The sequence below is a fragment of the Garra rufa genome, chromosome 10 (assembly GCF_049309525.1).
Source record: "Garra rufa chromosome 10, GarRuf1.0, whole genome shotgun sequence".
NCBI classification, from domain to species: Eukaryota; Metazoa; Chordata; class Actinopteri; order Cypriniformes; family Cyprinidae; genus Garra; species Garra rufa.
Genome location: NC_133370.1, coordinates 20,617,839 through 20,645,334, shown reverse-complemented (window position 1 = coordinate 20,645,334; position 27,496 = coordinate 20,617,839). Strand labels below are relative to the sequence as shown.

The following is a 27,496-nucleotide window of genomic DNA, read 5'->3' as shown; positions in this document are numbered from 1 at the left end:
TGTGTCTTGTCTTATTATCCCACATATGAAGTTAGAGGATGTTTGTGTTGTTATTTCTACTAGTTTATTGCAACATCTGTCACATAAAAAATAACTTTTTGAGAGACAGATTATTGAGTTTCCTGCACAAGGCTGACAGTTTAGAGATACAATGTTCCCTTTCCAATAAACTGCCAAGTCCCTGAGCAGTCATTTGGACTGGTGCTGGTAAAAGGTGGGTGTTGAAATAATCAGGTGTAAATATGAGATTTATTACTTGTTCTGATCCATTTTGCCTCATAACTGGCTTCTTATCCACTTTTTTCTCCCTGAACGGTTAAGTCTCGCCTGACTGGAACGATTCTTTACATTTCCGGTCTCTGATGTTTTAGTCAAATTACTCTGATAGCACACGTACATCTCGAAGACGTCTATTTGATGTCTGCATTTACATCTGCAAGACGTAGTTTGCTCATCTGCAATACGTCTATTGGACGTTTCCTATCAGATGTCAAATAGACGTCTATTAGATGTCTTTAAGATGTTTATGAATAAGAATGTATGTAAAACTGACATCTTACAGACGTCTGCAAGATGTTTGTACACACCAGATCCTTTCCAGATCAAGAGATCTTTAACAGACATCTTGCAGACGTACATGTGCTATCTGGGTTCCAAGCCCATAATGTAACGTTAAACCTATGAAAATGGGTTTGAGAAGCTTCTCAGAAGCACATGGCGCCATAGTGTCATCACCTTACAGTGTCGCAAAGACTGTCTTTTTGCAGTAACTCACCTGTCATTAATTAATGAGCGGGAAGAAGACATGAAGCGATGCGAGGCAGCATATTGAAAACAGATGAGGGACATACACCGCTTCCGAACGAGGAGAAATTCGCGTGATTTTTGTCCACAAAACGATAAGAGTGCACATTATTTTATTATTTTACACAGTATTTTAACTGAAGTGCTGCAAGCCATGCTCGTTTTCTTTTGTAATCGTTTAAATAAGACATACAGCGCCGGACTTTACAGGAACGAGGAAAGCTTATTGCTGTTACGGTGGCAGCCAACAACAGCACAGCTTAACCCGGCGAACATCTTTATATTTAGTTATATTGAAAAAGCTTAATTTTAATTAATTCAGTCGATCTTTTATACCCCTTTTTAACATGGAATTCTGGAACAGGAGAGCACTTAAACTAAAGTTAAGAGTCCATATGTCGGCGCTTCATCGGTTACTCAGGAAAAAGGTGGATAGATTTCATATTTTGTATTTTACACACGCATACAATATTATAATATGTGACCATGGACCACAAAACCAGTCATAAGGGTCAATTTTCTGAAACTGAGATGTATACATAATCTGAAAGATGAATAAAGAAGCGTTCCATTGATGTATGGTTTGTTAGGATAGGGCAAGATTTGGCTGAGATACAATTATTTGAAAATCTGCAATTTAAGGGTGCAAAAAGAAAAAAAAAATCAAAACATTCAAAAAAATCGCATTTATAGTTGTCCAAATGAAGCTCTTAGCAATGCATATTACTAATCAAAAAATTAGGAAATTTCCTAAATATCTTAATGGGACAGAATCTTTACTTAATATCCTAATGATTTTGACCCATACAATGTATTTTTGGCTATTGCTTCAAATATACCCATGCTACTTAAAGAGGTTTTGTTGCGCAGGGTCACATATGGCATTCTACATTCGTTCCAACCTACAAAACAGAATATAAACAGTAACCCATCATTAGATTCTTGTAGCATCAGATTTATTGATTGTATACAAAAAGTATGTTTGATATGACATAATGCATTCTATATAAGATATAGTATTTTGACATTCAATGTACAAAAAACCTTGATAGACACAGTAAGTCTTTAAAAATGTGCCCCAGGCGTGAAGACCTGAGGCCGTCAGTAGTTTCTTATGTCTTAAGTCATTGTGTAGGTGTCAAATACTTGCCCACTTCTGTCCCTCTCTCACATTAATAAGCATCGGGCGCAGATGGAGTTCCTTTCCAGAGAACGACTGAGGGCAAAAAGGGTGATGGAGGAGAGAGGGTGAGCATTACGTACACAGGTCTGTGTGTGCGAGCTTTCAGGATGGGAGGGTTTGCTGACCCAAGAGTGATATAAAAGAACGGCATCAAAATAGAAAGCATATTCATTGTGGCACCAGTGTGAGTTTGCAAACTATAAACCGAGACTTGCTGAGAAGTAGCATCCTGGTCTCAAGGATTGCATTTGTGCTTTGCAAGGTTGGTAATGAGAGTTGTGCGAGCTGTATGATCTAAATGTATACACTTTTATAAACTGCAATAAAACATTTCTAATATTATTGAATTCCATTCAAAACACTAAAGAATAATGCAACTCTGTATCTACACCGTAGAATATAAGCAGCCTTTTTTGCCACTGGGGCAAAACTAAGATCAGAAGGAATTAAGATCAAATAATTGATTGTATCACCAGACTAAACTAGAAAATAAAAAAATAAAAAAATGGAAATTTCATCATTGTCCTCACTAATAAGAACCATATTTAGAGATTTCACACATCCAAAAACATGGTCTTACTAGAAGTCCTTAAAGGTGCACTCAGCAATTTTATACGTAATTAAATATGTAAACATTTAAATGCTCACAAAGACTGCATTTATTTGATATAAAAATATAGTAAAAACAGAAATATGTGAATCTGGACCACAAAACCAGGCTTAAGTAGCACGGGTATATTTGTAGCAATAGCCAAAAATACACTGTATGGGGTTGAAATGATCTATTTTTCTTTTATGCCAAAAATCATTGGGATATTAAGTAAATATCATGTTCCAGTAAGATATTTTGTGAATTTCCTACCATAAATATATCAAAACTTAATTTTTGATTAGTAATATGCATTGCTAAGAACTTCATTTGGACAACTTTAAAGGCGATTTTTTTTTTTGGAACAATCAGATTTTCAAATAGTTGTATCTTGGGCCAAATATTGTCCTATCCTAACCATCCATAAATCAATGGAAAGCTTATTTTTTCATCTTTCAGAAGATCTCAATTTAAAAAAATGTGGTCCAGTGTCACATATTGTGAAATAGGATTACAATGTAACATAACTGTTTTCTATTTTAAAAATGTTAAATTACTCCAATCTTCAGTGCACGTAATCCTTTAGAAATCATTCTAAAATGCTTGATATTTTAATGAAAACAGTTGATACACAGAGCTAAGTAGTAATGGATTACATGTAATCTGGATTACATAATCAGATTTCAAATAATAAGTCATTTTAATTAGGGTAAATTATACAATTATACAAACTACATTTGTTAAAAAAAAAGTAAATATATATATAAGTTTGATATTTAGATTTATTTTAAAATGACTTAAGATTTTTATGATTCAATTAATTATTAGTTTTTCATTAACCAGTTTGGGAAACCTTGATGTAATATAATGTTTAATGCACTTATATTGTTAATAACAACAAATGGAATATGTTTTCTTAGTATTTTTGTCAATCTGGTACAATATTATCCTATTTAAATCAATGTGATAAACGGGTTAGGTCAAAAGTAATCTAAAAGTAATCAAAAAGTACTCTGATTATATTACCTAAAATGTGTAATTCAACAGATTACAACACTAACTACACTTTTTGTCATGTAATTTGAAATCAGTAATGGATTACAACCCATCTCTATTGATACAGGACTTATTGAGAGATAGAAAGGTCAAAAATACAGCATTTATTTGAACGTTAAATACGTAAAATGATTTACTGTCACTTTTGATCGATTTAATGCATCCTTGCGGAGTAAAAGTATCAAATTCTTTAAAAAAAAATAGATAAACGCTTTATTGATTAATTTAACTTGTGAAATAAATTAGTCATGGTAGTAATCTGCCATATTAATTAGCGCAACCAACAAAATTGACTGAGTACACCTTTAAATCGAGAAGTATAAAACTAAACGTTTTCAGGAGAATGACTACACATTATACATTATCATGCTTTATCAGGCCTGACAGATTACATGCAACAATGTGCGTGAGGCCTTCAAGTTATTGGACTTGGTCCACTCACACTGTATACACCATATGGACTGCATTTTTCATTTGGAAAAAATTATGATAAATGTAAATGACATGCGCTCTGCAACATTTAATACGCGCCTTCCTTGATACATGAACTCGAAAAGGAAATAATCTCATTTCACTCTGACAGAAACAGATTTCTATTTCATTTGCCAAGACATTTCAGAATGAGCATAATGTCTTTTTAATAAGGATATTGGCTTAAAATCTCATTCGTGTTGAAGCTTTCAGGATTTACTGCATTCTACAAGACTGTTTCTCGGCATTTAAAATTCAGGCCACAGCTAGAGTAAATATTATTGAATATGATGAATGAATAGTTCTGAATATTCTCAACTATGTGCACAGAGTGGGCATCTTTCAAAGGAGGTCATTTTTTAAGGCTATTCATACAGTAAAAATCAAAGGGCTTGTGAGGCAAAAGTGTCAGCTAAGTATTTCACTAAGTTATTTCACTTGATGACCAATGCACAAATACATTGTGGCAGAAGTGATGCACTTATAACTGACAAGTAGTGGTACCCTTGAGACAGAGGTGATGAAATACTTAAGAAGGAAACAATGTTAGTGACACAGTGACTGCTTGGGTCAGCAGTTAAGACAACAAAAATGCACACACAGAAATGGGTCGGTGAGGCTAAAATGAAAGGCATGAGGAGAAACACAAGGAAATGTGTATTTTAAAAAAGGACAAGGAAAGTGGCTGGGCTCTCATTAATGACTTCCTCTGTGCTGGGCTAAAAGAATTGTTGATAGCACAAAAGAAGCGCCCACACGTGGCGCAGAAAAGCCGATAAGAGAGAAAAAAGAGCTTGAACTCCTCTAATATTTACCCCTCATAGAACATCTGAAGGCATCAGCTTGGTGTTTTCAGGCAGTAAAATAAAAGGTGAAGAAGAAAGAAATGGTAAAACAACTTTAAGAGGCTTGCAAAGTATCGTAAAGAAAAGCAGTTCAATACAGCTCAGATCTTTTCGGAAGAGGTCAATACAGGGTCCAAAATTAACATTAGCCAAATTAACATAACAATGTTGAATGATGAAAAGTATAGAAACCAGGCAAATCTTATATTCATATGTGACCCTGGACCACAAAACCAGTCATAAGGTTAAATTTTACAAAACTGAGATTTATATATCATATATTTTTAGCTCATTAAATAAGCTTTCTATCGATGTATAGTTTGTTAGGATAGGACAATATTTGACCGAGATACATCTATTTGAAAATCAGGAATCTGAGGGTGCAAAAAAATCTAAATACTGAGAAAATCACCTTTAAAGTTGTCCAAATTAGGTTCTTAACAATGCATTTTACAAAACTAAAATTACATTTTGATATATTTACAGTAGTGATTTTACAAAAAATCCTCATGGAACATGATCTTTACTTAATTTCCTAATGATTTTTGGCATAAAAAAAAAATCTAAAATTTTAACCCATGCAATATATTTTTGGCTATTGCTACAAATATACCCCAGCGACTTAAGACTGGTTTTGTGGTCCAGGGTCACATATGTTTTTGTTCTTATCTAGAAAGCTTTTTGTCTTTCTGAACTGATAAGAGTCTCTAATGCTGCATTTATTTGACCAAAAATATAGTAAAAACAGCAATATTGTGAAATTATTTTAATATACAGTTGAAGTCGAAAGTTTACATACACCTTACAGAATCTGCAAAATGTTAAGTATTTTACCAAAATAAGAGGGGTCATACAAAATTATTTAGTACTTATCCAAATAAGATATTTCACATTTACATATACACAGGACTCATATGCAATTATAACAGAAGGTTCCAATGCTCACTGATGTTTCAGAAGGCAAAATTTGAAGATCACTTTTCTTTCCGGAGCATCAGTGAGCATTTGAACCTTCTGTAATAGTTGCATATGAGTCCCTCAGTTGTCCTTTGTGTGAAAAGATGGATCTTAAAGTCATACAGTTATTGTTGGAAAGGGTTCAAATACACAAACTACTGAAAAACCAAATTAAGAATGAAGTGTATGAAAACTTTTGAACGGGGTCATTTTTATAAATTGAACTATTATTTTCTCTTGTGGACTATATATAAACATCTTTCATGTGAAATAATTTAATTAGGTCAGTAGTAAATAAAAAATAACATGCATTTTGTATGATCACTCTTATTTTGGTTAAATGATTAACATTTTGCAGATTCTGCATAGTGTATGTAAACTTTTGACTTCAACTGTGTTTGTAATTTATTTCTGTGGAAACATTTTCCACAGCTATTACTTCAGTCTTTAGTGTCACATAATGCTTTAGAAATCATTCTAATATGCTGATTTGGTGCTCAAGAGACATTTCTCATCTTACCAATGTTGAAAACAGTTGTGCTGCTTGATATTTTTGCAGAAACTGTCATACAGTTAATTAAATTGATGAACAGAAATTCGAAGAGCATTTATTCAAAATTTAAAAACTGTAACAATGTATGAGAAAAGTCCTTACTGTTATTGACATAAACTATTAATTTCTTTAAAAAAATCTTACTGACCCCAAACCTTTGAATGCTAGTGCATGAATATTCTTCACATTAAGCTATCAAAACAAAAACACGAAGAAACTAAATAATAGGTCTTCATGTTTTTATGCAGTTTTATAGCGCAGTTAAGGCTGATCTAGCTTTTTAGTGAACTGTGCTCTTACTATATAAAAGATAGCTAATAATAATTTGTTTCACAGAGACAAAAATGTTAATTCATGGCCTGTAAGAAATAATTATCGTCAGTAAATACTTTCAGTTGACTTGAATTGGCGGGCATGGTGAAATGTTGATTTTGGACCCTGGGTGAATTTTTTTTTGTTTTAATATTGGACATATCAGAGCATCATTTAATTAATAACACCTCCATAGATGATCACCAGAAGAGGTACGAGATTCTAAGACCGAAAGATATGGGCATTTTACCAAAGCACCCATTGTAACAACCTCCTTCAAGTTTTTAAAAAAGCCTTAATATATGATCTAAATATGAATCTTTGAGGCAAATGAAAGTAAACAAAGAAAGAATGGCTCGTAGCACAGTCCGTTTTGAGCATGTGGTGATAGATACAGAGGTTTGATCATCAGTAACTTCTACAGAAGCTCCTCTATCTCTCAGCAAAAGTTCTTGCCGTTTCTCCAGGCATCTACACGAAGCTAGAGGATATGCTGCCGTGTATTGACTGACAGTCATGTGCTTGTAGGACTAGTCCAGATCCAGTCTAATCACATCACATAATTGTCCCCAAGTTCCCATGAAGGGTTTCATCCCCATAAAGTGTTTTCATGGTTGACGAAATTCAGCGTAGTCCCAAGAGACGATACAAAATAAAAGAGAGCGCAAGATAGAGACACAATCCAAAGGAGCCAACTTCAAGAACCGATTTATCAACCTCACATGATCAACCAACATCTGAGATACGAAAGAAGAGATTTGAACACTGCAAGCATCGCAGGTACAAAGACACATTCGCTTTTGAAATGTACAGTATGTTCTGACTGATTTACATCAAGTGATCAGGCTGTTCTTCGCAGATCAACGTCACTTACCAAAACCAGAACGGAACAATCCTCCTGTTAAGATCCTAAAGGCTTGAATTGATCCTCAAGGTCTGAACAAAACAGCCATTGGAGTATGATGATGATATTCCCGTCCCTCCAGACACTGTGTGCACATCTCGATCTGGATCAGGATATGAATCTACATCAATGGATCCACATCAAGCTTCCATGTATTCCTGAGAACTAACCTGTTCAGCATATCACTGCTGTATCAAAGGAAGGTGACCCTGGGCAGAGTTTGTGTGTGTGTGTTTGTGTGCTGAACTTTAAGAAGGTCATGGTATCCACGGTCAACACCCGGTAGCTCTCTATCCTTTGAGAGGTCTGGGAGGAGCCTTGCCGATCTCTACGGAAATGTTGGTGTAGAGCGGGTATTTCTTCACAGACACCACTCTGTACATCAGCGAGCTGATCCCATCTTTCCTCATGGTGTTCTTGGTGTTCTGGATCTTACTGAACCTGGAGAAAGAAGAAGAAATACGAGCAGTATTAGCTGTGTCATGGTTTTCAGAAACAAAAGGGCTCTCATCTGAATCATCTCATATATTCATTTTTCTATACAATAACATTATAGACAGCTTCAAAAAGCAGTGTAAGGGGCCGTTCACATGAAGCGTCTTTTGCGCGCGCAAGTTCGTAATTTCAAATGGAGACGCTCGGCTTGCGCGCGCATATTGGAAGCGACGCGGTCGCTACGTGCACGTTTTTTCCAGGCGCGTCCGCGCCGCATCGATTTAAAAACATCTCAACTTTTCAGAATGTCGCAAGCGCACCGCAGGTCATGTGACATGAACTAACCAATCAGCTTCCTCACGTTTTTCCGTTACATTGAAACCTCAGCAGAAACACGGAGGAGCAGCTCATCATTGTGGTCCAGGGATTTCTTGAACTTTATGATTTGTCAAGCCCCCATTATTTTGACGCTAAACAATGCATGGAGACGCATAGGCTTGGGGCTAGAGCGCAGCTGATGGTTGCTTAGAAACGGCAGACGCTTCCGGAGCGCAAGCGCCCGAGCGCTTTGTTGAAAAGGAAGAAAGCGGCGCACCTAGCGTTTTCCACGCATTTTTAGGCGCGACATGTGAACGGCCACTAAATAAACCCTAAATGTGGTCTACACATCTCACGCACTATATTCCAACACTTTCAAAACAAAAAAAACTGCAAAAATTGTACTTTTAAGGGTTCAACAGCTTGTCAGTGGTGCACTACCTTCAAAGAGACATTTTGGTACCTTATTAACCCACTGAAAGGTTCACGGAAGTACCTTAAGGGTACATATTACTACTCTAAGTTACTAATATGTAACTTTTGCAGGAAGATATGCCACAAAGTTGATCCTGTAAGGGTACTGGCCCAGTTACAAGCTGTTATACACCCCTGAAGGTAACATTTTTGCACTTTTTTTTGACTGCAGAAATCCTGACTGACTACTAATCTTCACCTTCTGTTTCAGAAAAAAAGGCCATGACTTGCATCATATCTGCAATCTTTGATTTGAAAGCTGCAGGTGAAGGTTATTAGTTAAAGTATTCATTTTGGGTCTATTTTTAACACAAAATTATATTTTGGCTTCAAGAGACTCGGGATACAGCAGATTGAAGTCACAAAGTCATATTTTTTGGTGCTTTTATAGTGCTTTTCTGTCTTTTTAGAGCTTGACAGCCCATGTTCACTGGAAAAATATGTAAAGGGTCTTTAAAAAAAAACATATTTTGTGTTTCAAAGAAAAAATAACATACAGATTTGGAACAACATGTTTTGGGTTTGAACCAAAGTACACAGACAAAGAACTAACCAAGTGTGACCTTTCCAACGTGATTACGTCATGTGAGAAGTCGTAGACGAAAAGTATATACATTTTTATTTTTTTTAGGAAATGACAGATTGTTTCACTAGATAAGACCCTTATTCCTCAGCTGGGATCGTGTAGAGGCCTTTGAAGCTACATTGAAACTGCAGTTTGGACCTTCAACCAGCTGATCCCCAGTGAAAACCACTATATGGAGAAAAATCCTGGAATGTTCACCTCAAAACCCTTAATTTCTTTTTGACTGAAGAAAGAAACACATGAACATCTTGGGTAACATCGGATGTGTAAAAAAAACTAACCCTTTAAGTATCATAATATAGATCACTTACATACCAATATCAACCAGCAGGGGGTGAAATAGCATTTATAAAGATGCACAGAGCATCATTCTGAAAAACGAAAAAACTAATTGTCATTACAAAAGATTTACTCTGTATCAAAACAGACATTTTTAAACACTTATGTTATATAATAAGAGTTTTTACACTATAATACAGGTAAAAAAAGCTTTATGTTGTGGGCACTGAAAGATAAGAGAGAAAGAGATATGAGTGTATCAAACTTTCATGATTTATCAATAAAATGAGAGGTTCCTTAAATTTAATGAGCTCAGTGAGGAAAACAAAAATACAGGAGTATTCAGGAGCTCTGCTTCCCAGCAGTGTTTTATATTACATCTTAACCTCCCATCCCTTGAGACACTTAAATGATATACATTTCAACATTTCGGCTTTAACCGAAAAAGAACAGTACTAATAAATAGCACATTTACTCTGAAAAAATGCCACAAAAGTAGGAAAGGGAGTTGAAGTTGTCTGTTAAAGAGTAGTTTGATTTATGCGACGCTATCAACTTCCATACCAATGTAGTCTAGGTACCACGATGGCTATTACAGAGTCTGCAGATAATGATTTATGTACACTGCTTGAATGAAATTAAAGTATTTGAGAGGGCTCACACTGAACTAGAATTAATATTCATGTGGACCGGTGAGCAGCAGCACTGAGGAAAGTTGATGAATAGAAGCCTGGTTCCTCCGGCAAGCATAACATCTCATTATGGAGCTCTTCTGTGGAGTGACCAAACAAAGACGGCAGTGGCAGTAACAGAGCTGAGGAGAGGGCAACCATTCATCAACTCTAACAACTCTTCTTTTTAAATAATGGTGCGCTTGGAGAACACAGCCACTTACTCTTCTTAGTCATTCTGCATCTCCATGCAGCATGTCTTAAAAACAAATGACCTAAACCTGTGTGACAGGAAAATAAAACAAAACAAAACTTAAAGTGCCGGGAACTTCAAGTTACCACAACCTAAATAGTGCAGAATATATCAGCTGCGCTATACTATACTGTCATTCAAAGATTTCAGAAAAACCAAAGAATTCGTGGGACCTGAAGGATTTTTCTGAAGAACAGCAGACAGCTTAACTATTCAGGACAAATGAGGGACTCATGAACAACTATCACTAAAAAAAATACAAAATACACAGCTGTGGATCATTCAGGTAACAACACAGTATTAAGTATCACTTATTAAGTAAACTTTTGAATGAGGTCATTTTTTAGAAATTCAACTATTATTTTCTAATGTAAACATCCTTTATGTGAATATATTATTCAAATCAGTACTAAATAAAAAATAACATGCATTTTGTATGATCCCTCTTATTTTGGTAAAATAATAAAATTTTGCAGATTCTGCAAGGTGTATGTAAATTTTTGACTTCAACTGTAAGGGAAACACAAAATAAGTAATGCTTAAAAGTGCTGTATAAATAAATTCCAGTAATCCACAGCATTCCCCAAAATCAGCTTTCTTCATCAAATTTCCAGCTCGGTGTTAAGAGGCAGTTATGTTTGAGACTAAACCTCTTATCACGTACAAACGAGCCATCTTACAATAATCCCCACAAGCCTCTAATGGAGGCAATAAAATCTAGAGAGGAAGGGATCATACACTAAATGACTTCCCATTATTCCCGTTATGGTGCTAATCAATTATTAATCAGATGCCCAGATGAGTTGTGACTCTGCCACCTACACTGATGTGTGTCTGGGTGGGTTATATCAGCCTTGGCAGAGTCGGGGAGTGTTTCAGAGGATGCCTTGGAGATCCATCAATCTTGGACCGCACTTCCTGATATATTGATTGTCATTGAGCCGCAGTGCCCATGTCTGCTTTAGTCTGGTGGATGTTCATCATTATACAGATGGCTCACTCAGTTAGCACACTTACAGTAAATGAGGCACTAAAGTAAAGCTTTTTTTTTACATATATATATTTTATAAGAAGTTCTGTCCTCGATTCAGTTCAAAGTACTCAATTTTTTAAAAATCCTCAATTGCAATTTGCCTGTGTCAAATGACTGGCAAAATACCAGAAGCACATTATTAGACTGTTTTACAAGGCTGCATGATATATTAAACCCATTTCAAAAATCATAATTCAGTTAAATAAATATATGCAATGCAGATTTAATATATGTGCTTTTTTATGTACATGCGTGTAGGTTACGTACATGTGTCTCAGAGTGACTCTGTTCACAGTAAATGCTGCTCCACACAAACAGTTATCATTTACATTTGTGGAACGTCTCAAACGTCATCTCTCCATATTGCTGTGAGTTTGGGTTTATCATAACGTTCATCTGGGAACACAACATTCGCCATTTCATCAAATTTGTAAGGTAAATCATTTATAAACCTACCCAAACACAGGAGAATACATCAATATCTTTCTCAATGTAGAGTTTGCACTTAAGTCATGATTTGGTCAGTTATCCGGATGCGTGGCCATATTGGCGATACTCAGATGTAAACAACAGCATGGATTGCACAGTTAATGTACTATTGAATATGTTGTTTTGCTAATTTACGCTGTCTAAACCATGGAAAACATGTGGAAGCTGCCAAATAATATAGAAGGACTTAGTAAACAGGAAAGGGCGCAATATTTTGACAAACTAAAGTTAATAGGTGGTAAAGATACATTCAAGCAGTATTAATTAAGATATTAGCCTAATATTTCACCGACCTGACCGGAAATAATAAGAACAAACACGAATGTTGTCAAGATTCTTGCCCTGGAAATCCTGGTTCAGTTTGGCCAACCACAAACAACATTTTTTCCTCCGTTTTTTGCACTCTTCTCCTAATTTCTTATAACTTTTGGCAGTCTATAGTACTCCAAATGTTTTTCCCAGTCCGACCGATTAGTACAGCCCAAAACATGACAATAATTGACAATTTTTGGCAAAAATAATAAGGAAAATATGCAAGTTTTGTTTGGTTCAGTGGTGCCAATATGGCCGATTGATGAAAACACTCTATATGCTAACTGTTCATTGTGATTTCAAAATAAAAGCTTAAACCCCTTGCTCTGAAACCCCTTTACACGTTTTGATGTTTACATATTGAAGAAATTACTGTGGCTGTAGCATTTCTGTAGGAAGTACATGGCCAAATATTAAAGATTATGTGAAGATTTGAAATAAATGTTGTTTAGTCAATACCAAACAAGGATTAGATCACGCAGTAAAGTGTAAAAACAATTGTCAGGCCGTTTGCGCCCTCTACAGTCACTTGTTATAATGCATAATGTACATTAACTCTATCGTTTATACTGTAATACATTATGTATTTTAACAGTTTTGTTTAATGAAAGCATATGATTAATTGGTTTGATACTTCATTTGAACAAACTATCATTGCCTCATTGCTATTATACAAGTACTTTTAGTTATTTTAAAGGCTATTGTTTGCTTAGGTCTATTTTATTACCCTCCAAAAATTAATAATACTTATCTGATTAAGTATATAACTTTTTGTAAGTATATAACCTTCAATGTATCTGTAGTCTCCTTATTCCTTCAAGGTTTTCTTAGTGGAGTCCTGGGCTAATTGAAGAGCATTAAAAAAATGTTTCAGCAAACGATAAAGTGCACATTTTCCGGTCTGATGCTTGTACCAAAGGTGGATCTCAGCGATCGACTCTGCTTCATTTTTCCCATTCGAGACGGAACACAAACAAACGACCTGTCTGTGACAACAGGCTCGCTTTAGCGTGACATGTTTCAATTCATTAACTTCAGTACAGACACCTCATTCATTTCTACCCAGCGCTCTTCTGTCCTCTCCAGCAAAAATGAGTTTAGCATGCGCTCTTGGCTCTCGGGGTGGGCCGCGCTCATTACTTCAATTGTCTGAGCCACTTGTAGGAAAAAGACAAAAACAATGAGGAAGAGCAGGACATAAATAGAGAGACAGTAAGTGAGTGAATGAGAAAGAGATCAAGGGAAAAAAGAATGAGAATGAAACTGAGCAAAAGAGAATAAATCACTGACTCTTATCTTCGCCCAGTGAGAGCTGAGTGAAACCTCCTACCAGAGAAAAGACCAATCCTAACTTTTAATGGCATTTCTTTTGCTTCTGTCTTGCCATCTCGCTAAGTGCTCTCCCAAGATTGACAACCACCAAGAAAGAGCGGACCAACCTGCGACTGGAGGAATCGTTTTGCAATTAGTTGCTCTGCTGTGAAGCTTTTCTACCTGGGAATGATCTGGCTCGCAGCCCAGCGTCCACGGATGGGCTTATCGACTCATTGATTGGGCTATTTTACACCCGGTGACGTCTGAGCTATTCATGCATTAAGAACCTCCGCCAGCTGGCATAAACACACACTGCCATATTTACGAGACTGAATGCATCTTAAAGACAACACTTTACACAGATAAGACACAGATAACTGAGTGACAAAAGCTGGACAAAGTTTGCAATGCAACTAAATAGAAATAATAACTGAGTGGATAATTTCACTGTTACATAGTAATAGCTTATTTTTCTTTTGATGAAAATGTTTCTAAAATTTAGTCAATATTTCATGTCATGTCATGTCATATTTTTTTACTGAACAAAATGGCATATAATGTTTAGTTTTTTATAAATATACCATTTTAACTGACAATGTGTAAAAATCTATTATATACTATTTTTTAAATATACATAAACATTAAAACATCATCATCAACATCATCATCATCATCATAATAATAATAATTACAATTCAGATATGTTTTCATGAGACCACCTGAAAATTTAGTTTAGTGCTTAGTGTACATAGTGTGGCCCATTGTAAAAAATAAAATAATTAATAATAGTAATAATAGTATTATTGCACTTTAGTTAATTAATTTTTAAAAATAAAATAATCAACAAAATAATGAATAAAGTGTGTTAATACTATTATATTGTAATATTTAAATATATAAAAAATATAACAAATCTACGTATATTTAAAATACAATCCTAATATTTAAATTGTTATTTTTTTTATTTATTTTTTTTATATGAATTGTCAACATTTTCAAACCTAAAATCAGCAAGCTTTTATTTTGGAGGGTTGCAGGCAAATACGCTAAAATAGTAAACAGAGAAAACGTCTAGGTTACGAAGGTAACCCTCGTTCCCTGAAGGAGGGAACGGAGACGTTACATTGGGGAATCGCCTGAGAGACCAATCATCTTTGAGCCTTATTCAAAGGGCCAATGAACATTGGCGAGTGGTATTTGCATGCCGAACCACTCCTCCGTACATACGGGTATAAAGAGGGCGGCATTACAACCACTCAATCAGGTTTTCGCTGAGGAGCCGGATCGAGCCTGGCGTCAGCGTGACTCCAGGGGCGTGGCAGGGGAATGTAACGTATCCGTTCCCTCCTTCAGGGAACGAGGGTTACCTTCGTAACCTAGACGTTCCCCTTCAGTCGAATCACTTCGACGTTACATTGGGAACTTAGACCCATGGAAAAGGCCACGACCCTGACTCCGCGTTACGCACAACGCCACGTGCCGGCAGGTCCTCCCAGACGTGTCCGCAGGCGGTCATTGTAAAGTAACCTTCCCAACGTCCTGAGGGCCAATAAAGGGGGCCCCACAGGGATGCCAGTTGTACTGAAGCATGGGTTGGGGGGGGGGGGGGAGCACATGAGATCTTTACATGTGGAATGAAGTTAATTCAATATATCCATAAGTCTTTAGGGATATACGAGGAAAACAGCGGCCTTCTGGCTGACCACTGGAAAAATACTGAGAAAAATTGCCACAACCTGCGGGGCGAAGGAGACCCTGGCAGGAGCACAGTCAGAACTACTCCGCATCTAGCCCTGACTGCGGGGCATGGAGGACCCAGGGTTCACCAAGGGGCTACATCCTGGGGAATAGCGCACGGATCCTCGTGGGAATGGCGCAGCAAACCGACACCAGCCGACCTCCCGCTCACCTGAAGTCCTTATGTTAGGACACGGGAGGAGACGGCCTCTACACGAAGGTTTATAAAACCTGGCGAAGGTATTTGGTGTCGCCATCTCAGTGCGTAAGCCGCCTGGTAGGGGGAGCTCGTCGGACTGAGTGATCATTTCTATCACAGCCTCTGGAAGGCCGGAAGGGTCCGCGGGTGCCACCTGTGCCCATGCAGGGAGGGGCTGCCGCGAGGGATGGTTACTAAGACCTAAGTCTGGGTGGGCTATTCTCGTGCGCAACCAACAAGACTTACTCCTCATCCTCCCTGAACTTGCGCCGCCTGTGCAAGGAGGCTCGCTGGGGAAAAACGGCGTACTTGGGCCCCGGAGGTCAGCTGCGTGCCAGTGCCACTTTTGAGAAGAGGCAACTGGCAATGGGAGGAATCGAGAAGGGCGAGTGGATGTGGCTGGGCCTTGCCGATAAAGCTCCGAGCTAGCTGCAACGTCACGGGGAGGAGTCGCCATTCTGCAGGGTGGGTGGACTGCCGTGGAGCTAGCTGCACGGTTGAGTTTCCCTGCTTCATGCGAATGGCAAGTAGCAAAATCTGCTACATTGGACTCCGTGGGAGCCGATGGTGGACAGGCTATAGTGCTCGTCGTACACGGCATCTCAACCTGTGGTGGGCCACAGGGTGACTAGTCGGCAAAAACTGCGGGAAACGCCAGTCCGGAGTAAGCCGAGATGCCATGCCCATCACGAGACTCGATCGTGCTGAAGCGGTCGCACATGAACAAGCTTAGCGGCAACGCGGCTAGAGCTGTCGTGTGCCCCAGGAGCCTCTGAATTTTGAGAGGGACCGCTATGTTGTGCCTGATAACTCAGGCACTACAGCACAGACGCGTGCTCTTGGTAGTAAAGCGGGCTGTAGTGAGGACCGAGTCGGCTCCCAACCGAGGAAGAGATCCTCCGCCCCCTTTTTTTTTTTGGCAAAGTTTTACTCTTCCCTCGGTTGGCCTGAAGGACCAGATGGCAGGGGTGCCGAAGCACCGGGTCCCCGGATTCGCACAACGGAACTCGCAAGTGGGCTGCAAGGCACCAGTCGCTGAGACGGTTGGAAATGCGAATCCCTGTCTGCCGAAGAGGGGACAGGGGAGCTCCCGTGGCCTAAAGAAGGCGGGGGAGAGGAGACTGGCCAAATGGAAGCACCTCGCACTGAAGCGCTCGACCCCCGAGACAGACCGCCGGAGGGGTGTGTGCCGGGGAAAATCGAGACGCGGCAGCGGGTGCCCTTCAGGCAGATGGCTGCAACCCACGCCTGGAGACGGAAGCATACTTGTATGCACTTCGTCGTGAGCGTCTGTGCCGACAGCCTAAGAAGGGACCGGGACAGAGCACCATCCAGGAGGGGTGTTAACCCACCACTCTTTCTGGGCACGTTGAAGTAGGGACTGAAAGACCCTGACCTCATCCCGGCTGGAGGGACAGGCTGGGTCGTGTCCTTCGCCAGTAGGATCGCGACCTCCGCAGGCAGGACAGATGCACGCATGCCCGAATGAAGAAAAATATAAAGGGTACCTCTGAACCTGGGCGGACGCCTGGAGCTGAAACGCAAAGCCGGGCCGTACCTTCCGTATCAACCATGTAGTGGTATCAAGGGAGCGTTGACCGACGTGACCGTGGTAGGGCAGCCTAGGGGGAGACAGGGAAGGAGACTGAACCCAGAAGGATATGCGTCCTGGAGTAGAGTCTAACTGCATTAAGCAGCGCTTACCTTCTTCCCTGGCTCCCGCGCTGGCGACAGAGGGCTCCGAGTCCAGTTCCGAGGAGTGTAAGTGCTGCTCAGGAAGGGAACTCGAGGCCGAGGTGCCAGAGGTGAGAAACTAGCTCTTTTTGTAAAGTATACAGAGGCTCCCGGCCCTCCACCGGGAGCGGGACATCGATGTCATCGTCCCCTGAAGAGCAGTCTCTATCCCCTCTGGGTTGCTTCTGACGTTTCCGCGGGGGGGGGCGCCGATTTCTTGCGGCTAGCTCTGTGTTTTGTTTTTTTTTTGGGTCAGAGCTATCGATGTTGCAGCCGCAGGCACCCTCGGCGACGGGCAGGCAGAGGCTGAGCCACCGGCAGCGGGATGGAAGCTTCGCGGCGGGGCAGGCTGCGCCTTCGTCTGCCTTTGTACTGCCGAGAACTGATGGGCAAAGTCCTTGACAGTGTCGCCGAATAGGCCACTCTGGGAGATGGGAGCGTCAAGAAAGCGTTGCCTTGTCGCCATCTGCCATCTAGCCAGAGTGAGCCATAGGTATCGCTCCTGGGCCACAGCCGTGGACATCACCTGACCAAGGGAGTTCCTGCATAGTGCCCTGATCAGGACCACCCTTGTGCAGCTGTTTAAATGCCTGGGCTTGATAGACCTACAGGGTCGCCACAGCATGCACGGCCGAGGCCGCCCCGCCAAAAGGGTGGCGAGGGGAGAGGAGCTGGGCAGCGGGTGAGATATTTACCCCGCCACGTTTTAACCCGCTCCTCGTGCGCCTCCGGGAAGAATAGCACCGGGGGAGGGCGTGGCGGTGCCGCCGGTGCCAGTCGTCCAGCCTCGAGGGGTCGACCGGAGGTCCAACAGGGATCCCAGGGCCGATCCCCCTGGCGGCTCGGAGGCGCAAAGTCGAGAGTTCAGAGTCAAACTCCGATGGAGCAGCGACCACGGAGGGGCGCCGCGCCGCGTCCTCACTCTCAGACTCTCCCTCTGATGCAGCGACAGACATCTCTTCCTCCTGTGGAGCGCCAAAGGAGACGCCCAGCCCGGAGTGCGGGGAGGCGTACTGCTCTGGAAACTCAACGGGGCTGCGCTGAAGGGCAGAAGTCCACAGGGCTTTGAGCCGGCGATACATTCTGCACGTGACTCTTAAATACCCCTCGTGTCTCGCCACGGGGGCTGAAAAACATTGACAGTTTAACAGCCTGCCGCGGGACGACGAGGGGAGCCGTCTCGCGAACGAGCGGCAAGTCTTCAGCACAGCCATGGTCATGCATCACAATGAATGCACGAACCATCCATGAACGCCGCCCCAGCATGTTCATCGGCCAGACATGTAAGGCAGCGTTCATGTCCGTACAGTGAGGTCAGGCAACTGCCACACCCAGAAACGCACGGCCGAAAAGCCATTCTGAAAAGAACGTCTAACGGCCGTGAGAAAATGCTCTTTTAGTCCCGGTCTGCCCAGGGAGAAAACCGCGGCACCACTGTGCACTGAATGGGGCTTGCTCGCTGGAGAGCAGGAGGCTTTGTTGAGGCCGTGAAAACGGCCGCCCGCAGGATCCTGCTGGCGGCTGCCGAGAATTACTCTTTTAGATGTTGCACACCAGCGTGGAAGAGCAGCAGGAACTTTTGAAAAAGGCTTTCTTTCTCAGCGACGGTGAGGGCTCGAGCATGACGGCTCTGAAAGCGAAAATCTGATTGAGTGGTTGTAATGCCGCCCTCTTTATACCCGCATGTACGGGGGAGTGGTTCGGCATGTATATACCACTCGCCAATGTTCATTGGCCCTTTGAATAAGGCTCAGAGATGATTGGTCTCTCAGGCGATTCCCCAATGTAACGTTGAAGTGATTCGACTGAAGGGGAACTTAGTTTTATGTAATTAGTTTAATGTTACTATTATTATTTTGTATTATTGTTATTGTGGACTTTTTAATAATAATTCAGAAATTATGTCAATAAAAACAGCAGCAGCAGCAACAACAACCATGCATTATTATTATTATTATTATTATTATTAACTTTGTTTTTTATTATATAAATTTTTTTATTTTTTTATTTTTGTTATTGTGGACTTTTTAATAATAACTTAGAAATGTTGATGATAATTATAACAATAATAATAATAATAATAATAATAATAATAGTTATTTTTTAACAATGTTATTATTAATTATTCTTATTAATAATAATAGTAATCATAATAATAATGATTATTATTATTATTAATGTTGTTCTTTATTATTGTTATTGTGGCCTTTTTAATAATAATTTAGAAATGTTGATATTAGTAGTAATAATAATAATAATAATAATAATATTATTAATTATTATTTACAATGTTGTTGTTAATATTACTAAAATATGTTGTTAAAATTACTATTATTATTATTGAAATAAAATCTATTTATTATATTATATTATATTATATTCATTATATTATATTATATTATATTATATTATATTATATTATATTATATTATATTATATTATATTATATTATATTATATTATATTATTCTTGTGGGCTTTTTAATAATAACTTAGAAATGTTAATAATAATACTAACAACAACAATGTGTTGTTATTATTATTAAAATGCCTTCTAAGAATCTGTGTATTGTTTGCCTACTGTTTTGCACAGCTTACTCTTAAATAGCAGCATAAATTAATATATTTAGTGTTTTTTTTTATTATTATTGACGAAAACAAAAACCCTAAAATTAGCAAACATTTTTATCGGTTATCTCCATTCAACTGTGAAGTATGAACATTAACCTGAAAACATGAATCAATGTTAAGAGTGTTGAAGAGGCAAAATAGCACAGAAATAATTTAAACTACATTAGGTCTAGGCTGGTTAGTGCTTGGTTTTGTGCTGACCTTGCTGTTAGACCAGACAGACAATGCTGTTCATCATCAAAACTTGCTGATCTTACAGCATGGTCTTTTTTGGTGAAGCTGGTTGAGACAGCCAAGAAGACCAGTAGTCAAATAAAACATGCTGAAGCAGTTGGGCAGAGAATTGAAATGAAAGAATCTGCCTGAAGTCTGTAATGTCAATATCAAACTATATCTTATATATCTGCAGTACAAAAGGTTCTGCTGTGCTTTAGATCAGTACGTCACAAGAAAAGGATAAGTGGTTTGATTTAACACATCCTAACAGAGCTTGTGAATCTTAAGCATTCAGATACAGGCAGGGCGGGTGCTTTCACGACACAGGGATGAGGTGGCAGGAGAATAGGGTCTTACCTCTGGGGGTTTGGCTCATTGTGCTTGTCTCTCTCATGCTTGATCATCCTGTAGCGGCCGATTCTCACGTCAGGCCGAGACACTTTCATCCCATTTAGTGTGATTCTGACAGAAAGGGGAAGAACAACAGAGAAAACTTATGGTTAGGGTGTATGAGGTTCAAATCGACTGACTGGTTGGCTTCATCAAGTCACAATATCGTCTAATGACGGTATAGTTAGGGTTCGGAGGAGAGAGGGCATAACCCAGCTCAAATTACAAACACTTTTTGTTTGTTTCATTTGCATGTCTACATTTCTATACTTATAAATTATGTATCGGATCTGATGAATATATTCCATACAGCACTATCTACCAAGCACAACAGTGAAAACAATCTATACAAACCAAATTTTAAATAAGAACAGTGCACAAAATATATAATATAATATAATATAATATAATATAATATAATATAATATAATATAATATAATATAATATAATATAATATAATATAATATAATATAATATAATATAATATAACAACTATTATTACCATGGACGTTTTAATATGAATTAAGAATTTTTAATAATAATAATTATAATAATAATAATAGTTATTATTATTAACGTTGTTAATATTACTTTTTATTATTGTTATTGTAGAGTTTTTAAAAATTATTCAGAAATGTTGACAACAACAGCAACAACAATGTATGATAATAATAATAATAATTATTATTATTAAAATAAATCATATCCAACCCCATATAATATAATATAATATAATATAATATAATATAATATAATATAATATAATATAATATAATATAATATAATATAATATAATATAATATAATATAATTCATTTAATATAATCTAAACAGCAATTATTATTATTATTATTATTAGTATATTATGGATTTTTTTAAGATTAACTGAGAATTATTATTATTAACATTGTTGTTATATTAATATATTACTTTTTTTTATTATTTTAACTGTAGAGTTTTTAATAATAGTTAACAACAGTTTAGTTGTTAACTATTAACAAATGTTGACAACAACAGCATCAATGTATTTTTATTATTATTATTATTACCACCATGTTAATATTACTATTTTTATTACTGATAATGTGGACTTTTTGATAATATTAAACATGTTGTTAATATTACTTTTTATTATTGTTATTGCAATATTCTATTTGGTATTGAGTTTTTAATAATAATTCAGGTTTGAAAATGTTGACAAATTCATTTAAATAAAAATAAATAAAAAGTACATAAAATAAAGAAATATAAAAAAGAAAAAAGTAAAAAAAAAAAGAAAACGTAAATATTAGGATTGTATTTTAAATAAAAAATAGATTTGTTATATTTATTATATACTTAAATATTAAAGTCTAACAGTATTTAACAAACTATTCATTATTTTGTTTCTTATTTTTAAAATTAACTAAATAAAGTACAATAATACTATTTATTAATAATAGTAGTACTAATTACTATAATAATAATTTTATTTTTTATATTGGGTATTTCATATTATTTAATATTAATATTTTTATTGTAGAGTTTTTAATAATTCAGAAATGTTGACAACAACAACAACGATGTATTATTTCTGTTAATATTACTATTTTTTATTGCTATTGTAGACTTTTTAAGAATAGTTTAGAAATGTTGATAATAATAACAACAACAACAATAACAATTATTATTATTAACATGCTGTGGTTACTAGTACTATGTTTTATTACTGCTATTGTGGACTTTTTAATAATAGTTTAAAAAAGTTGATAATAATAATAATTGTTATTATTATTATGAACATGTTGTTTTTGTTAATACTATTTTTATTATCGTTATTGGGGACTTTGTTCTACTATTATATTAAGTATATGTATGCATATTTAGACATCCTTTGTGTGCACTCAAAAGACCCTTTAGTTCCAATTTGGAATCGAAGTAGGCAGTATAGTTTGACTTTACTATTAGTGACTTGAGGCTTTCGCTAATTAACAAACAATGAATTTCAAGCAGCTACAGCTAATCAAAGACGCGTTAACCCACGCAAATACCAGAAAATGTCAAATGAGAAGGAAACAAGGCAGAATGAAAAAAACAAAAACAAAACAAAAGTCAGTAGCTGAGAAGTGTCAGTAACGTTTGCTTAAAAGAACACTCCACTTTTTTTGGAAATAGGCTCATTCTCCAACTCCCCCCGAGTTAATAAGTTGAGTTTTACCATTTTGAAATCCATTCAGCCGTTCTCATCACTTTTAGCATAGCTTAGCATAGATCATTGAATCCTATTAGACCAATAGCATCACGTTCAAAAATGACCAACGAGTTTTGATATTTGTCCTATTTAAAACTTGACTCTTCTGTAGTTATATCGTGTACTAAGACCGGTGGAAATGCAAAGCTTCAATTTTCTAGGCTGATAAGATTAGGAACTACACTTCCATTCCGGCGTAATAGTCAAGGAAGTTTGCTGCCGTAATAAGGCTGAAGCAGGAGCAGTAATACCACGCAGCACATGTGCAAATGCTAAACTAGCTGGGAACTCATTTCTGATAATACTCAGCCTGCTTCGGCCATATTACGGCAGCAAACTTCCTTGACTATTACGCCGGAATGGGAGTGTAGTTCCTAATCTTATCAGCCTAGAAACTCGCAGCTTTGCATTTCCACCGGTCTTAGTACACGATAAACTACAGAAGAGTCAAGTTTTAAATACAACAAATATGGAAACTCGTTGGTCATTTTTGAACGCGATACTATTGGTCTAATAGGATTCAATGATCTATGCTAAGCTATGCTAAAAGTGATATCGCCAGAACAGGAGAACGGCTGAATGGATTTCAAAACGGTAAAACCCAACTTATTAACTTGGGGGGAGTTGGAGAATGAGCCTATTTCCAAAAAAAGTGGAGTGTTCCTTTAAGAGAGCAGTCAGAGCAGGCAGCTCCACACACACCTAGCCTGGAGTACAATCCCATTTGTTTGAGTAACTACAGCTTAGAGCGACTCAGGATTGCTTGAACAATCCAACCATTCTAATCTCCCTGCTTGGCTCCAGGTCTTGGCATTAGTGCAAATCTTATGTTTGTCATGTGAGCATCGTGTCATTCGAGCTCTGAGCCTCATGCCGCATTTCCGAGGGACGGCGCCTTTCTTAAAGTATTTGATTAGATGGAAATCCTTCTGAGGAGAATAAGGCCATGCCTATTTGTGTGGGCTCTTATGATTTATTTAATTTTTTATATACATCATCCTAATAATACAAGAGCATGGTCTCTGTCATAAATAATGCAGCTCGGAGGATTGAAGGTAATCTCTGGGAATTCTTGACCCAGAAAGCAAAAGAAGATTTCTGAGGGCCTGAGATTATAATGAGAGAAAAGACAATGTAAACAATGAAGGAGTCCGCATAAGAGAGTGGATTTATAAATGTCACTGAAGACAAAACTAGATGCGTTTCAGTGACCACATTTATTTAGTCATTTTTAACAGTTCATTGTAAATATTAAATCAACTGTAAACAAGATGGCACATTAAAAGGGGACATATTATGAAAATCTGACTTTTTCCACATTTAAGTGCTATAATCAGGTCCCCAGTGCATCTACCAAACCAGAAAAAATTGAAAATAGACAACCCAGTAAATTTATTTTGGTAAGCCTTTCTCTGCAAGCATGTGAAAAATGAGCTGCTCAGATTTCACTCCCTCTGTGATGCAGAAAGGGGATCTTTTATAATATTACTGCCCCAGATCTAATATAAACATGTGATTTCTTTCCCAGCTGTTTACCTTCACAGACATAACCAACTGTTTTTGTAACCCAAGTGTGTTTAAAACATAAACTTGTGTATTTGACAGTTTAAGCACAATAAGACATGAAAGAGAACTTAGTTTAGTACTCACATGCCATGTGACAGCCACTTTCTGTGTGCGTGGTTCGGATTTGTGTGCTCAGAGAACCGCATATAAGAAGTTTAAACTAATGTGATTTCAGCATGATAGACATGATGATCAAAACCAAACTGATGTTTTTTTTTAGAGTATCTGAGGTGCAAGCCATGCACGAAAACCATCTCATTGTACGAATTAATTATCAGATTCATATATTCCATGGTACTTATACTACCAGTCAAACGTTTTTGGACGGTAAGTTTTTTAACGTTTTCTTTTTTTAAAGAAGTCTCTTCTGCTAACCAAGCCTGCATTAATTTGATTCAAAGAACAGCAAAAACAGTAAAAATTCTGAAATATTTTTACTATTTAAAAGTCACACGATCCTTCAGAAATCATTCTAATATTCTGATTTGCTGCTCAAAAACTTTTGTTATTATTGTTATTATGTTAAAAAAACAGCTGAGTATAATTTTTTCAGGTTTCTTTGAGAAACAGAAAGATCAGAAGAAATGAAGCTAGCGCAAGTTCTGCCAGGAAGACTCAATTGTTCGCGTCACTAATTACCTCCTCATCTATCCAATCATATCATTTACTGTAGCTTAAAAAGGGTAGCGCTTACACATGTCTGAGTTCGCAGATGCTGTCGCTCCAGTACCTCCATCCTCCCCACCTCCACCAAGCCGGGTCCTCCCTCTACCAACCACATCACCATCAGTCAAACTATCCCCTCCATCCCGAAGACTTCAGATTGTTCTTTTCCTCCATTCACCCACCATCACCAGATGGCCCCTTTCCTGACTCCGGGGGGTGAGCGGCGCCCCCGCCTTCGTCTTCAGGCGGGACCCGCAGATTCCGTACCCTCTGAATGCAAGTTAAGAACGGGGCCTACGCCAAATAACCTGATTGCTTGCTGAGCTCCTAAATAAATGTCATTGTCACAGTATAAATTCTCCCGAGTCTTTCTGGTAGAACTGCATTTACCTGAAATTTAAAGCATCTTTGCAAATAAAAGTATTAATTTCCATGATAAGTCGTTATTTTAAATAGTAAAAATATTTCACAATATTACTGCTTTTGCTGTATTTTGTATCAAATAAATGCAGGCTTGGTGAGGAGAAGAAAGTTCTTAAAAAAACATTAAAAATCTTACTGTCCAAAAACTTTGACATGTTAAAGCCCAAATAAACATTATATTTGAACCATTAAAATTTTAAATACAGTGTCTCTGAAATTGATGTGTGTAATTTCTGTGCTACTAGTGGGAATATGCTTCAAGCATAATTCTAGCTAAACTTTTTGAAGTTCATGCAAAAATAATTAAAAAATAAACTGTATTCCAGATATATTTAAAACTATTGTTAAAAAGTATTCTAAGAATGTTCTGAAAACAATTTTACTGTCTTACAGTAAAATATATTTTACAGTATAAAAATACTGATTATGAAAACTGTATTTTGCAGTATAAAAACCTTCCTCATTTCTGGGTGTGAGGTTGATTTTTAATCAAGCTATTTTTAGCTCTTCTGCTCTGATTTGAGCTTTGGCTGGAATCAGTTGAGTTCCAGGTATCTGACGAAAGCATAAAAAGACAACAACAACAACAACAACAACAACAACAACAACAACAACAAAAGCTCTGATAGCTGTGTCCATGTTGCTAATTACTGTTTATTTTAGCTTGTGTTCATGGACACCTGCAGTAATTTGGCTAAACAGCCATGAGCTTCAAGTAAGACGAGGGTTAAATGCCTTGGAGCCGGATTTGTGTTCATTATGATGCATATTATACACACATATTACCAGATTTATTCGCTGAGCATTTTTTTCAGATTCTACTGGGCGATTCTTTCACAGCAGTGTTTCTTGAACTCTCTGGCCTTTCACGCTCAGCTCAGACAGCTGTGATTACTCTGGGGTTGCCACGTTTTGAGAGTCATCTGATTGGGGGGGGGGGATCCTTTTCTGTTAAAGACTTTGAAAATCTATGCTGAATATCTGCAAGTTTTGTGACTTCCTTGCTACCACATAGAAAAATGAGTTTGTTTTTTGGTTAGGAACAAACAAAAGATGCTACTGAATTAACCTCAGCCTTGGAGGCAAAAATGCATTCAAACACCTGCAGGAAGAGAGCAGAAGAGGAAAACAGGTGGGGAAACACTCATTACTCATACAAAACAAAAGCAAACAGCATCACTATTGTACCATAATAGTGGTACATGATGAAATAAATGAGTGTCTCTGTGATTAAGGGAATGTTGATCTGAATGCTGATGTAATAATTAATAATGCTGACTGATTTCTTTTGGCCCGTAGTCTTTAATTGGCTTAACTGAGAATTTTTCTACTTTATGTCCTTTCTTTTCTTCTTCCCTGCAGTTGATTTAATTGCATTAGACTCGGAACTCGGAGAATTGGAATCGTTACTATTACTTCATGGCTTGCTGGCAGAGCAGAAATGGAAGAGGAGTGGAAAAAAAAAACGACAGGTCCAGGCATAGAGGGAGAGAGAGACAGACAAAGAGACAAAAGGTGAGGAAAGCGAGGGAAGAAGTGAGAGAGAAAGGGAGGGAGAGAGGAGTGGTCATACAATATGGCAAACAGACTGACCTTGTCTGGCTCTCTTATTCCATTACAGCCCTTTCCAAATACACTCTCTTTTCTTCTCTCTTTTTTTTCTCCCATAAAATATTTGGAGTAGAAAACTACTATATTTCTTACTGGAGACTACACATTGTATAATCCCTAATATTTACAAAAATACACAAAACCATATTTAATAAGTTTTATTTAATAAGTTTGACCGTCATTTTAAATGCCATGTTTAAAACTGTAACATAATGAATAAAAATTTTAAATTCTATGAATAAAAATAAATATATTT

At 37.7% G+C, this 27,496-nt stretch overlaps 1 protein-coding gene across 1 annotated transcript in view; it reads right to left on the bottom strand.

Annotated features, from left to right (window-relative positions):
- Window positions 1–5,604: 5,604 nt before the first annotated feature.
- Window positions 5,605–27,496, bottom strand: part of b4galt2 (UDP-Gal:betaGlcNAc beta 1,4- galactosyltransferase, polypeptide 2) — a 132,939-nt gene continuing 111,047 nt past the window's right edge. Inside the window, exons 7-8 of the mRNA XM_073849393.1 lie at window positions 20,712–20,816; window positions 5,605–8,115 (exon numbers count right to left, since the gene is read on the bottom strand). Of these exons, the coding sequence (XP_073705494.1) occupies window positions 7,965–8,115; window positions 20,712–20,816 (256 nt within the window). The 3' untranslated portion in view covers window positions 5,605–7,964. The remainder of the gene's footprint in view (window positions 8,116–20,711; window positions 20,817–27,496) is intronic.